General features: G+C 38.4%; 1 protein-coding gene across 2 annotated transcripts in view; it reads left to right on the top strand.

Moving 5' to 3' along the window:
- The window catches only part of nvl (nuclear VCP like), a 21392-nt gene extending 8060 nt beyond the window's left edge, over window positions 1–13332 (top strand). For both annotated transcript variants that reach the window (XM_049472573.1, XM_007253184.4), the window contains exons 13-24: window positions 469–613; window positions 1481–1871; window positions 2900–3121; window positions 4315–4419; window positions 4675–4737; window positions 6499–6618; window positions 6997–7096; window positions 8883–8989; window positions 9121–9197; window positions 9906–9994; window positions 10738–10835; window positions 13145–13332. In XM_049472573.1, the coding sequence (XP_049328530.1) occupies window positions 469–613; window positions 1481–1871; window positions 2900–3121; window positions 4315–4419; window positions 4675–4737; window positions 6499–6618; window positions 6997–7096; window positions 8883–8989; window positions 9121–9197; window positions 9906–9994; window positions 10738–10835; window positions 13145–13189 (1562 nt within the window). In that variant the 3' untranslated portion in view covers window positions 13190–13332. The remainder of the gene's footprint in view (window positions 1–468; window positions 614–1480; window positions 1872–2899; window positions 3122–4314; window positions 4420–4674; window positions 4738–6498; window positions 6619–6996; window positions 7097–8882; window positions 8990–9120; window positions 9198–9905; window positions 9995–10737; window positions 10836–13144) is intronic.

Raw genomic sequence — 13332 nt, 5'->3', positions numbered from 1 at the left:
CGCTACTACAGTTTGCCAACATTTCTGTGCTAATTTAAATGCTAATTTAAGCTATTTTATTAGCTTTTAAAGAGGATAGTAGTAAACTTAGTAAATGCTCAGCGTAAACATGGAGCGTGACCATCAACAGCTTATTTGCATAAAAGTGTCAGAGCCCTTAAACGGCTTATTCTGAGTGATATCGTGTAAAGAACTTTATAAACTTGTTTTGTATAAAACATAGACCTATTCTATTGTGTAAAAAATATAATATATCTTTTTAAAGTTATAAAGTTATACAGGGGTGTTTAGTCCCTTTGTAAGTAAGAAATATGTATATCAGTGTCGACAGATATATGTGTGCAATTTCAGATTGAAATTTACATGAAACACTAAATTTTATTAATCAGATTAAATCAGTTAAGCCCTTCCAGCCCTAATTATGAGCATCTGACTGCTATCTGACTGTTTCTCTCTCTTGCTTTTTAGACCTGAACTCATTATCTGTGCCAGCTCAGGTCTTGGTTATTGGCGCCACTAACAGACCAGACTCTCTAGATCCGGCTCTGAGAAGGGCGGGAAGATTTGACAGAGAAATCTGTCTGGGAATTCCTGATGAAGGGACACGGCTCAGGTTGGTGCTCATCATAAAATCCCTTTTTATTCAAAGGATTTATTTTTTTTGGACTAACTGATATTTTAACACTTTAAAACTTTGCTGTGGTTCATAATATTTTTCAAAATTATTAATAAAAATTGTGTTTACGCGATATAGCCAATAACTTATATTCTTATAGAATACATAAAAGCTAATTTTTGCCATCTATGAAGGAGACATATCAGCTGAAAGAGTCTGGTGTCAGGAATCATTTGCCATTTGGCTCCTCGCTTATTATGACGCCACAATAAGGAAATCTGCATAGAACCACCCTGGCTTCACCACTCACCCGTCAACCCACACCAGAGCCCCACCCACTAGATAATTTTGGTTGAGAACCTCGGACAGTACACAGCAGGATTAACCAGCGGACTTCGTCCGAGGGAGGGATCTGTACCTCAGCGTACACATGGCCAGCAACAGCATATGTTTTGCCTCTGAATGGCAAAACAGCTAAACTGGGCCTAGTGCGCTTAGCGGGTAATGCTAATGGACTCCAGCAGTGCTAGCTGTGGTTAGAAGCAGCGTACAGTCCGATATACTTGCCTCTGAAAGACGAAAGTGCGGGTAGCAGCTAACCCTAATACTGCTCCAGTCTCTGTTCTGGAGAACTAAACTGAAACTCCTGTATAACTCTGTACTTTAGCGGAGTGGCTTTACTGCCCCTTAATACCTGACTGGTAAAATTCATACAGAAGGCGCACTGATGACTGTTGATAAAGCACCTTATAGAGCGAAAAATAGGTGTGAACCCGAAAATAAACAGTTCCACCAGTGGAAAAGGGATAACTGTGTAGTTACAACAGTAGAGATAGTAATGATATTGTTTTCTCCTGTTCATAGGATTCTTCAGACTCTCTGTCGGAAGCTCAGGCTGCCCGTGGACTTTGATTTCCGGCAGCTGGCACGGCTCACGCCGGGATACGTGGGCGCGGATCTGATGGCACTGTGCCGGGAGGCGGCCATGAGCGCAGTAAACCGGGTTCTGCTGCAGCGACTGGAGACCCCTGACCCACCTGCTGCTAATGACATGGAGGTCTCTACACATTTACCTGAACCACAGGATCCAGAAACACAGAACCAGCCGACCGGTACTGACCCTCCCACTGACCAGAGCACCACAGACCACTCCCAGCAAGATGCCAGCCCAGAACAGTGCCAGGAGATGAGTGTTTCTACCAGTGTGGTGGAAGATGGAGAGAGTATAGCAGCTTCTGAGCCCCTAATGACACAAGTAAGTTTAGATAACATCTGTGATTTTAAAGAAAATCAGATTCTGTGATTTGTTGTTTTAGAGTCTGTTTTTAGTCAGTCCCATTAATATATATTAATTAAAATTAAAAATATTACTGAAAAGTTACTTTATTTCAGTAATTCAATTCAGGATGTGAAACTCATGTATTATATAGATGTATGAAACACAGAGTGATCTATTTTAAGCATTTATTTCTTTCATTGTTGATAATTATGGCTACCAGCCAATAAAAAAACCCTAAATCAGTGTTTTAGAAAATTGGAATAAATAAATCCTGCTGGAAAATGAAATCCACATCTCCATAAAAGTTGTTTTCAGCGGAGGGAAGCAAAAATTGATGTAAGATTTTGTGGGAAAACAAAACTGCACTGACTTTAGACTTGATGATAAAACACAGTGGATCAAGAGCAGCAGATGACATGTCTCTCCAAACCATCACTGATCATCAGTAAATTTTACATTTCATTTGTAAATCAAGGGAGCAGAGTCTGGAGGAAGAGTGGAGAGACGCACAGTCCAAACCGCATGAGGTCTAGTTTCCCACAAAATCTTACTGCACTTCATGCTTCCTTCTGCTAACTTTTTTATAGAGTTGTGGATTTCATATTCCAGCAGGACAGCCAAAAGTACCAATTAGGTCTTATATAATGTTTTAATTTTCTGAGAGTCTGATTTTTGGGTTTTCATTGACTGTAAGCCATAATCATAATCACAGTAATACACTCAAGGTTCGTGCTATAACGTGTAATATTGGCACTGCTGTGCTGATTTTTACTCTATACTCGTCCTGCAGCCTCGTACCTACGACCACAAAAAAGCAGTGCCAATATTACACGTTATAGCAAAAAACCTAGTGTATTATTGCTTAAATAATGAGTCTCATTTTTAACTGAATTTATGAGTATTTTTTTTTATGATATTCTAATTTTTTGAGGTTCACTAGGGTATATATATGTCACATGTATTTGCTGGCAGCTGATGCAGTTTCATTTCTCTCTCACCATCAGCAGGGGGAGCTAGTGCAGCTTCTGTCTCTGCTGAAGAGGAGTGAGTCTCTGAGTGAGGAGCAGCTTGCAGGACTCTGCATCCTGATGGACGACTTTAAGGCCTCTCTGGCCAGCGTCCAGCCTTCAGCCAAGCGCGAGGGCTTCGCCACCGTGCCGGATGTCACGTGGGACGACATAGGAGCCCTGCAGGACATTCGGGAGGAGCTCACCATGGCCATCTTGGTAGGATTAAAACTTAGAGACAGAAACAGTAGTATTTTTAAAAATAAGTTCTAAAAGCATTATAAAAAACAAGATGTAGGCATGTTGCAATATATTTAAAGTGAAGGTAAAATTGTGCATGAAGGAACACACAAGGAATCATTTAGTGTCCTGAAAAGTGTTAAACAAACTAAAATTGCGGTCTGGGGCAGTCCTGATTAGTGCCAGTTTTATCATAACATTTTTGAAGGTCAATGCGAATACACTTGAGGATACTTTTAATTTTTTTTTATTTATTTAGTTGAGTAGTTCTTGATTTTCATAATCTGGATTAGAACATTTCTCAAATATTCACTATTCACTGTATACCTGTAACTCTACCTCTTCATTACTTTACTTTAACTGATGCTCTCAAACACTTTAAGAGACAAGAAATTCAATAATTAACTTTTAACTGAAAGCCTAAATTCCAGGTGACTCTACCTCATAAAGTCTCTGAGTTAGGACACTCCAAGCACCAAAAGCACTCCATCCATCCGTTTTCTGTGAATCAGATGAAAGAGTTTGGTTTCAGGAATCATATGTTTCTATGAGCCGTTTGGATGCTCCTCCCTTATTATGAAAACCTGCATAGAACCACATTAAGAAAACCTGCATAGAACCATCCTGGCTTCACCCCTTACTCATCAACCCCCACAAGAGCACCACCCTGTAGATCAGTTCAAGATTTTGGTTGAGAACATTGGGCAGCCAGCAGACTTCTTCTGAGGGAGGGATCTGTACCTGCTAAGATAAGGATGATAGAAGCAGAGACCTATTATTAATTAATTATATAATATAATATTAATATAATTATTTGAATGTACTTACATCACAGTTAAGCATAAACTAGCTTGATTGTGTTTTACCATTTAGCAAAACATGGGGCCCTTTAATGGCTTGTTCTGAAAGGGACTGAATCTGGTAAGAATAGAGGTGGTGAGATCTCTATTCCCCTTTTAACTGTAATGTATTGGTTTTAATGCACCACGTCCACCTCGTCCTCCTGACCAGCTGCTGGTATCGGTCACGCTGTGGGAACCAGTGTGAATGTAAGCACTGTGCAGAGCAGAAAAGGTTGACTGAGGTCAGATTGTGTATCTTTCTGTGTGTGTGTGTGTTTTTGTGTGTGTGTGTGTGTGTGTGTGTGTGTGTGTGTGTGTGTGTTTGCTCAGGCCCCTGTCCGCAGTCCGGAGCAGTTTAAGGCTCTGGGTCTGAGCGCTCCTGCAGGAGTTCTGCTCGCTGGACCCCCAGGCTGTGGAAAAACCCTGCTGGCTAAAGTATGAAGAAGTGTTTTCTTCTCATTTTTGACGTTATCTCTTATGTTCTCTTATTGTGAGATTTTACTCTTAATACACACTATTTAGGAACAATTTTTCTTGTTCTTGTTATTTCTCTGTTTATTCATTAATTTATTAATTTGTTTGATTGTTTGACGTGGCAGTACAACAACATTGGAACTGCAAAACCTGGCAATAATTATAATTATAATAATTAGTAAAAAATTAATTAACTTTTTCTTCTTACTTTTACAGGCAGTTGCCAACGAGTCTGGTTTAAACTTTATATCCGTCAAGGGCCCGGAGTTACTGAACATGGTGAGATTCCCAACTTCTTACAACACTAGGCTTTCACAGTAGCTATTTTTTACTCAAAGGTATATTGTAGTGACCCAGAAATTATTGCAATAAACATTATTATTGTAATTTTAAAGGCAATTTTATGCTGTTGATATAATAACAATGTAATAGCATAATTTTTTATTCTTTACTTTTAATTTCAAAATAGCAATTTCCAGGCCTGGATAAGTTTGGGGAAAAATAAAATTTAAAGCTCTGTGTGGCTTAAATTAAAGCTCTGCAGGGCTACAATGGAGGCTCCACATGGCTAAAATTTAAGCTACACATAGCTAAAAAAGGTCCATGCGGCTAAAATAAAAGCTCTAAAATTAAATCTCTGTGCGGCTAAAATTAAAGCTATTTCAGATGAAATTATAGCTCCTGGAGAAGTTTTAGAAAAATACAAAATCCCAGAAAGTTTTGGGAAAGTCATAGAAATTTGCAATCTACAAATCTTTGTGTTTTTTTTTATCTATCAACAGAGAAAAGCTATTTTTAGCTAACAAATATATCAGCTCAATATCAGTAATTAAGGCTTACACAATGGATCTCTCAAGATTTGACACATTTTATTATTGAAGATTGTGTCAACATTGCTTGAAAAAGAGAAATGTGTTTTTTTTTATCAAATTTATTTAAGGCCTGCTGTAATCCATTTTTATTATAGTTTAAGTTGATTTTTTGTTTTTATTGTCCATGTCTGCACTGATGTTTTAACAATTGTATGGTCATGAAAATTTGTGAGTCATTCAAAAGTCAAAGAAGGTTCTAGGTAACTGTATGAACCCTGTATTATGCAAAACTCTTTTTTTTGTGTGTGCTTTTGTATTTCCTCTCGGGTCTCGACTGCCCCTATATACAGTAAAAAAAATAAATAAAAATCCATCCATAGGTTTTCTGTAAATCAGCTGAAAGAGTTTGGTGTCACATGGGACTGGGGTAACAGGAGCTCCTCCATTGTCCAGTGAAAGGAGGTCATTGACGATTTGGTTACTGCACCGTGAGAGATCCCTCGTGATTGAATTAGGTGCAGTAGCAGATGACTGTGCAGTCCTTTGTAACTACACTTTGTTGACTACCCTATTTTCCACACTATAAGGTGCACAATCAGTAAAAATCTATTTTCTGGTCTATTTTCATACATAAGGCCCATTATGCGACACTAGTAAGGAACAGCTAAGCTAAGTAAACAAAACTGTAATTCTTAAATAAGTCAAACGAGTGCTGGATGTTACTCTACACAGATTTTCTTTTTCCTGAAAAATGTTTATTTGGGTGATTGAAGCGCTTTCATTTATTTACAGTAACCTTTCCAGATTTTCCAGATTTCCGCTAAGGCTGGGTGCAGCCTTAGCATTAGCAGCTAATACCGCCTAACAGCACAACACTAAGGAACCCTGAGTATTCCTGTAAGCCAGGCGATATCAGCTAGTGGTTCGTCCCACGTAGCTTGTTTTAACATGGTAAACAGGCATACTACAGTCTATACTACGATATACTCACCTCTGAATGGCGAAAGAGCTACCGCTTAGCACAGTTAGCGGCTAATGCTAATACTGCTGGAGAACTGAACTAAAAGCTCTAAAATTAAAGCTCTGTGTGGCTAAAATTAAAGCTGAAAACCAGCCTGCCTGTTAAACAGTGCAGGAGGGATGTAAAAGGAGGTCACTGAATATAAATAATATGTTATTTGTCAAGATGGACTTATATATTAAGTAACAATAAACTCTTGTGCTGCAGTACGTTGGTGAGAGCGAGAGGGCCGTGCGACAGGTGTTCCAAAGAGGAAGAAACTCTGCGCCGTGTGTCATCTTTTTCGACGAGATTGATGCTCTTTGCCCTCGGCGTTCTGGTCATGAGGTAATTTTAGGGGTTATTTTTTTTACATTCCTATTTTTACAAAATGACAAGTTCACACTACATAGGTCTCTCTTTTTATCACACTATACTACAGTTGGTTTGACTTGGGAAATGGGAAAATGCACAACAAGTCTGTCTACTCTCCAAAATCGCATATTATCATGAAAACACACGCGAGACCTCATTCTGTTTGTGGGAAAATTATGTTTATAGATATTTTTAGACCTCTGGTAAACCAGGTACAGTGTTAATTATTACAAATGATTTCACACAGGGTACTACAATAATTCTAGTTAAACAGGACTAATTATGCTCTCATTATAATTGATTCTCAATTTATCTTAACTAACACATGTAATTGTGTGTGTGTGTGGTCAGTCTGGAGCCAGTGTCCGTGTGGTAAACCAGCTGCTTACAGAGATGGATGGCCTGGAGACCCGCCGCCAGGTGTTCATCATGGCTGCAACCAACCGACCAGGTCAAATCCTCCTAAACAACTATATACTCTAAATACGCTATACCAATACTACAGTATACTAACTACACTACTACACTACTAATTCCAATACCCTATTTTTACCTTACCATACTAATTCATACTCTTTATATATGCTATACTGTCTAGATTTTCCTATACTATCCAATACTTCCTATACTACCTATACTACCCCTTTACCCCTATATTCCCTATAACACCCTATAATACTTTATATTGTCATGAGAGTACAGAACTAGTATAGGAGAGTATAGGATAGTACAGGAGAGTAGATATACTAGTCCTGCACTCTCCTGTACTTTCCTATACCACCATATACTCTCCTATACTAGTTCTGTACTCTTCTATACTTTCCTATATCGCCATATACTTTACTGTACTAGGCCCGTACTATCCTATACTAGTCCTGTACTCTCCTGTACTATCCTATGCTCTCCTATACCACCATATACTCTGCTATACTAGTCCTGTTCTCTCCTGCACTATCCTATGCTCTTCTATACCACCTAATGCTCTGCTATACTAGTCCTGTACTCTCCTACACTGTCCTATGCTCTCCTATACCACCATATGCTCTGCTATACTAGTCCTGAACTATTCTATACTCTGCTATATTAGCATATACTCTCCTATACTAGTTCTGTACTATTCTATACTCTGCTATATTAGCATATACTCTCCTATACTAGTTCTGTACTATTCTATACTCTGCTATATTAGCATATACTCTCCTATACTAGTTCTGTACTATTCTATACTCTGCTATATTAGCATATACTCTCCTATACTAGTTCTGTACTATTCTATACTCTGCTATATTAGCATATACTCTCCTATACTAGTCCTGAACTATTCTATACTCTGCTATATTAGCATATACTCTCCTATACTAGTTCTGTACTATTCTATACTCTGCTATATTAGCATATACTCTCCTATACTAGTTCTGTACTATTTTATACTCTGCTATATTAGCATATACTCTCCTATACTAGTTCTGTACTATTTTATACTCTGCTATATTAGCATATACTCTCCTATACTAGTTCTGTACTATTCTATACTCTGCTATATTAGCATATACTCTCCTATACTAGTTCTGTACTATTCTATACTCTGCTATATTAGCATATACTCTCCTATACTAGTTCTGTACTATTCTATACTCTCATATACTGCCCTATACTCTCCTATAATAGTCCTGTACACTCCTGTTCTATCCTCTACTCACTATATTACCTTATACTACCCTATATTACTCTATACTCTTCCATACTCTAGATCATTGAATGGAAGTCAGCATAAAACCCTACATTTGTTTTTGGTTATTCTTTATGAAATTATAATACAAAAAGTGAACAAAAGGCAAAAAGAGAGATACAAAATCTTGGCATGACGGAGACTATGTAAATTTTTAACAAGGCTGTATTTGTTTACAGAGCGTACAGTTATTTATAACAGTGAACAGGCTTCATGGTAACTATTTCTGTTTTTAGCCAGATGAGTTTTATAGATAACAGTGAGTCATAATGTCTCAGAAACCACATAAACAGATGTCTTTTAGAGATTACTAAACACCTCTCACCTCTTCATGGTTTGAGGACAGTGTGTGATGATTCAGGCCTGAGGTTTACACAGTATTAATACACAGGATTACTGAGTCATGAGATTCCATTACTTATTAACTGCTTAAGCCTCATTTCTGAGTACAGGACTTAAAAAGGCAGGACATTATGTATATTTTAAATGGTTTTCTAATGGATTGCAGATATTATCGACCCCGCTGTCCTCAGACCAGGCCGATTGGATAAAACCCTGTATGTGGGTTTGCCTCCGCCAGCAGACAGGCACGCCATCCTGCTCACCATCACGAAGGTGAGTGGCAAGTCCTGGAACGTGACCCGTTAAGCCAGTACACAGAAATACACTGGAACACAACTGTAACATAACGTTACAAGCACATTATGATGCAAAACAAATGCAAATAATTTGTGGAACTGCTGCAGGGAGGAATGAAGCCTCGTCTGGAGTCGGATGTGAGTTTGGAGGCGATCGCCAGCGACGAGCGGTGTGACTGCTTTACGTGAGTGTTCACTGTTTACCTTCAGCTCATTATTAAACCTGTTGTACACGCTTAAAACAAAGGTGCAACACAGTAAGGTGAAATATCAATATCGCGAAATATCGTATTGTTTTCGTTTGTAATGCATTTTCGATACGTGGCGTCAAATATAGCGCAGAGACGCTCTAAACTCTTTACACTTGCCCCCAATTTAGACATACTAAAGTCACTGCTTTATTACTCTACATGGTGGCGCTGTAATCAAATGTATAGGGTTAATAAACCTGTGGTAAAAAATGTTTGTTGTTAATAAATAAATCGATAATTCCTGTTATTTGCTTATTTAGGAGTATTAGAGTATTTAATAGAACGCTTCCCTGTATTTACAGTTTAGATTCACAAATTTCTCCAGCACTAAGGTCGGAGCATTAGCATTAGTTGTTAAATGCTAGCGCTTAGCACAATTAGCGGGTAATGCTAATGCTGCTCCAGCTATCTGAGGTTAGCATCAGGCTACAGGCCGATAATTCTCAACTTTCAACGGCAAAAGAGCTAGCGCTTGGTGATATGGCACCATATTTCAGGGTATGATACCATTCACCACATTTAAAAATGTTGGCGATATTATTGCGTATGATACAATATTTCACACCCCTATTCTTTATTTTATCTTATTTTATTTAGGTTTATTGCAGTTTTTTCAGTTTTTTACTTTTTCTATTTGTTTAGAGGGGCTGACCTGTCTGCACTGGTACGAGAAGCCTCAGTTAACGCTTTAAAGTCTCACCTCTCCTCAAAAACACCTCTCACACACACAGGTAAGTAATAAACACACCTCATCACCACACACACCTCGTCTTTTAGAAAGTGTAGTTCTGTTAAATCTAGTCTATATGTATGAAACTATGATGTCTATGGTTATTTAACTTTAGCTACTAAAATTTGCTTATTACACTGGTAGATATTGTAGATTATTTCAAACACTATTTGCTTTTCTCTCATTTTATTTCTAATTTAAAGTATATCTAAAGTTTGCATATCGCCATGTTGACCTTAGTTTGCCTTTTGTGCTTGCGGTCATTAAGTTGCTGGTCTATAGATGATGGCAATTCATTAAAACTTTTTTAAATAGCAACAATGTTTCTAAATATATCTACACTGATGGCGTGGTGGTCTGGAAATGAGGTGTGTTCGGGTAAATTTCTGGCCTATTGCTGGTGTATCTGAGAAGCGTTGGACACGTCCAGGTAGCTGCATCGTTAAAATAGCAATCCGCCAAAGTCAGAGCTCACCTGACTCTTAAAGGAAATAATGAGAAAGAGACATGCTGATTGGTTTATTTCACGTTACGCCCAAAATTAACCACACCCCTCATTAATTAAGAGAGTTATTACATATGTTTTGCGTTATTCGATCCGCACAAGGTGTACTTTACCCGTTGTTACGATAGCAAAGAAACACTGACATAATTTACACATCTAAATGAGACATAAATGCATGCATTAGGGACAAATTACTTGAAGTTGTTGTTAATGCAGTTGTTTTTGTTTCTGTTACACAGAGCACACGTTCTCCTCAGGCTCTGTTAAAGATATCAGGGTCAGCAGGCAGAATTTTGAGGAGGCCTTTAAGAAGGTGCGCCCATCCGTGTCCAAAAAGGTAAGTTTCAAATTACTCTAAAGCAGTGTTATAGTAAAAAAAAAGCCTGTACTGTACAATGTCCTATACTTTAGCACATTTCCCTGCAACCAAAACCCAACACTTGTGGGTGTTGGCGTATGGTGGGAACAATACAGAACTACGTATTGAATGTTTCTGATTTCCTTCACTGCAGTGATGTTGAATCTGAAAGCAAAAAAAGTCCACCAACCCACATAACATCATGTTACGACATTTTTACGGCATTTTTGCTGAAGGAAATATTCAACAGCACTGATTATATAGGACACTTTGTAGTTCTCTGCATTCTTTATTATTATTACTTTATCTTCCTTTCACCCTGTTTTTTAATGCTCAGGACTCCACCACCAGACCTATTCTTTTCTATTTACATGAAGCATTTTCCCCTGGGTTTGGTTTGTTTTCACACAGGTACAAAAACAGCTGTTTAGCTCAAACATGAAGAGTATATGTGATAGTCGGTTCAGAGACTCATATTTTGTTCTCGTCACAAACAGAACCACTCCTCTTGCGGCTCTCAAAACATTTGGTTTGATTTACTCCCAAGTGCGATAACTGTTTTCACACCTGCCACAAAAAAAAAGTATTAACCAGAATAAACAGTGCACATCACCTGGTCCTGTGGGTTCTGAGTATTGAAGAACAGGGTGAAAGGAAGATAATAATAATAAAGTATGCAGAGAAACCGATACAAAACTACAGTCTGTAATCATAGAACTACAAAATCAACTCAAATGGCAGTTTTAAAGGCGGGTTATACTTTGGGTTATAAAGCACACAATCCATAAACGTCTATTTTCTGGTCTATTTCCATACACAAGGCACACTGGATTATTAGGTGTATTATGCAACACTAGTAAGGAACAGATGTTACCATGTTTTCCATCCAATTCAGCAGGTCAAGACCTGTAAAGCTAAGCTAAGCTAAGCTAAGTGAACAAAACTGTCTTTAAGTTAAACGAGCCCTGGATGTGAATCTACACAGAAAAACATTTATTTGGGAAAGTAAAGCACTGATTTCCAGATTTCCTCTAACCGTGCAAACGCAACGTGTCGCTTGTGTTGCCCTGCGTTTGTCGCTTGTGGGCGTGTCAAGCTCAACATGCGCGTGCATCATTGTCCAGCCTCCGACGAGAAGATTGCTTCAACGGAACAAAAAAAATATTCATTAAATATGTGTTTGTGTTTTAACTAAATTAAGATCACTAAAATGGTTAAAAATAAATGTATTATATTACCGCTTGAAAAATATACATTTTGGAGGGAAAATATGGTATAAATATGAGGAAACGCTTGGCTAATTTATTTTACAGCTAGAACGCGGGGTAAGGCTGGGTGCAGCAACATTATCATTAGCAGCTAACCTTTAGTTCTAGCCACTAGGCTACAGTCCTATAATACTCAAACTACTCATCTCTGAAGTGCAAAAGAGCTAGCGCTTAGCGCGGTTAGCGGCTAATGCTAATACTGCTCCAGCCTCAGTGCTAACTAAACTGAGACTACTGTATAGCGTTTACAACCTGACTGGTAGAATTCATATATAAGGCACGCCAGATTATGAGGCGCACTGATGATTTTTGGAAAAATTAAAGGATTTTAATTTAAATAGGGTATATCAGTGGAATTGAAAAGACTGAAAGTGAGTTTAGAGATATGGAGGAGGAGGCCAGTGATAATCTGATATGACTATATAAAGTTATATAAATTATCTTGTGATACAGGTGATGTGAAATGTGTTTATCCACCATTAGCTGCATCTTTATCCCAGGTTTCTCCTCAGTAGCAGTGGATTTCCCCGGTGGCCTCTTAGCTCCAGAGTCCGTGGCCCTGTGGGATGTAATTAGGCTCAGATGACGCGCACCCCAGAGCCATTTTTGCAGGCTGTCACTGTCAGCTGCCAAGCGAACCAGTCAATCCAGTTCTGAGGAGCTTAGGTTGCTAGGAGTTTCTCTTGGCTGCGTTTCCCATGCTGCTCTGGGACCTGGAGCATCGGTAGATTCGGACTATTTTCATTCAGCTGCTATTTTGCCTGGTGTTTAGACTGCAGATGCAAAATCAGCTCGGCGTGATCTGTGTCCCATCCCTGATATTGAGGCTTCTTCTTGATCTGAGATCTACACAGTGCACTCCATCATTTCTGAGCCTCTGATATAGAATAGCAGTGCCTCTAAATTTAAGTTCCCTTGGTGATTTTATAAAGTAAAAAGAAAGAAAAAAAGATTTGCTGATGTTTTACATTGTCTGGATCTGTTTTGTGATTTTTTTTTTTCCCCCTTTGTTCCACACAGGATCAACTAATGTACGAGAAGCTGCGGGAGTCTCTCACCAGGTAGTACACCCTCTGGATATGTGGAAATCAAACTGATGGACGAATCTGGATCACAAATTTGGATTGCTTCGATATATATAATGATGAAAGTAGTGTTTATATAGACTTCGTTGAATTTTGTAATAATAAAAATAAGGTCAAATTTGG

The sequence above is a fragment of the Astyanax mexicanus genome, chromosome 25 (assembly GCF_023375975.1).
Source record: "Astyanax mexicanus isolate ESR-SI-001 chromosome 25, AstMex3_surface, whole genome shotgun sequence".
Classification (NCBI taxonomy): domain Eukaryota; kingdom Metazoa; phylum Chordata; class Actinopteri; order Characiformes; family Acestrorhamphidae; genus Astyanax; species Astyanax mexicanus.
The sequence above is the reverse complement of the archived record's forward strand: the minus strand, read 5'-3'. Positions and strand labels throughout refer to the sequence as shown.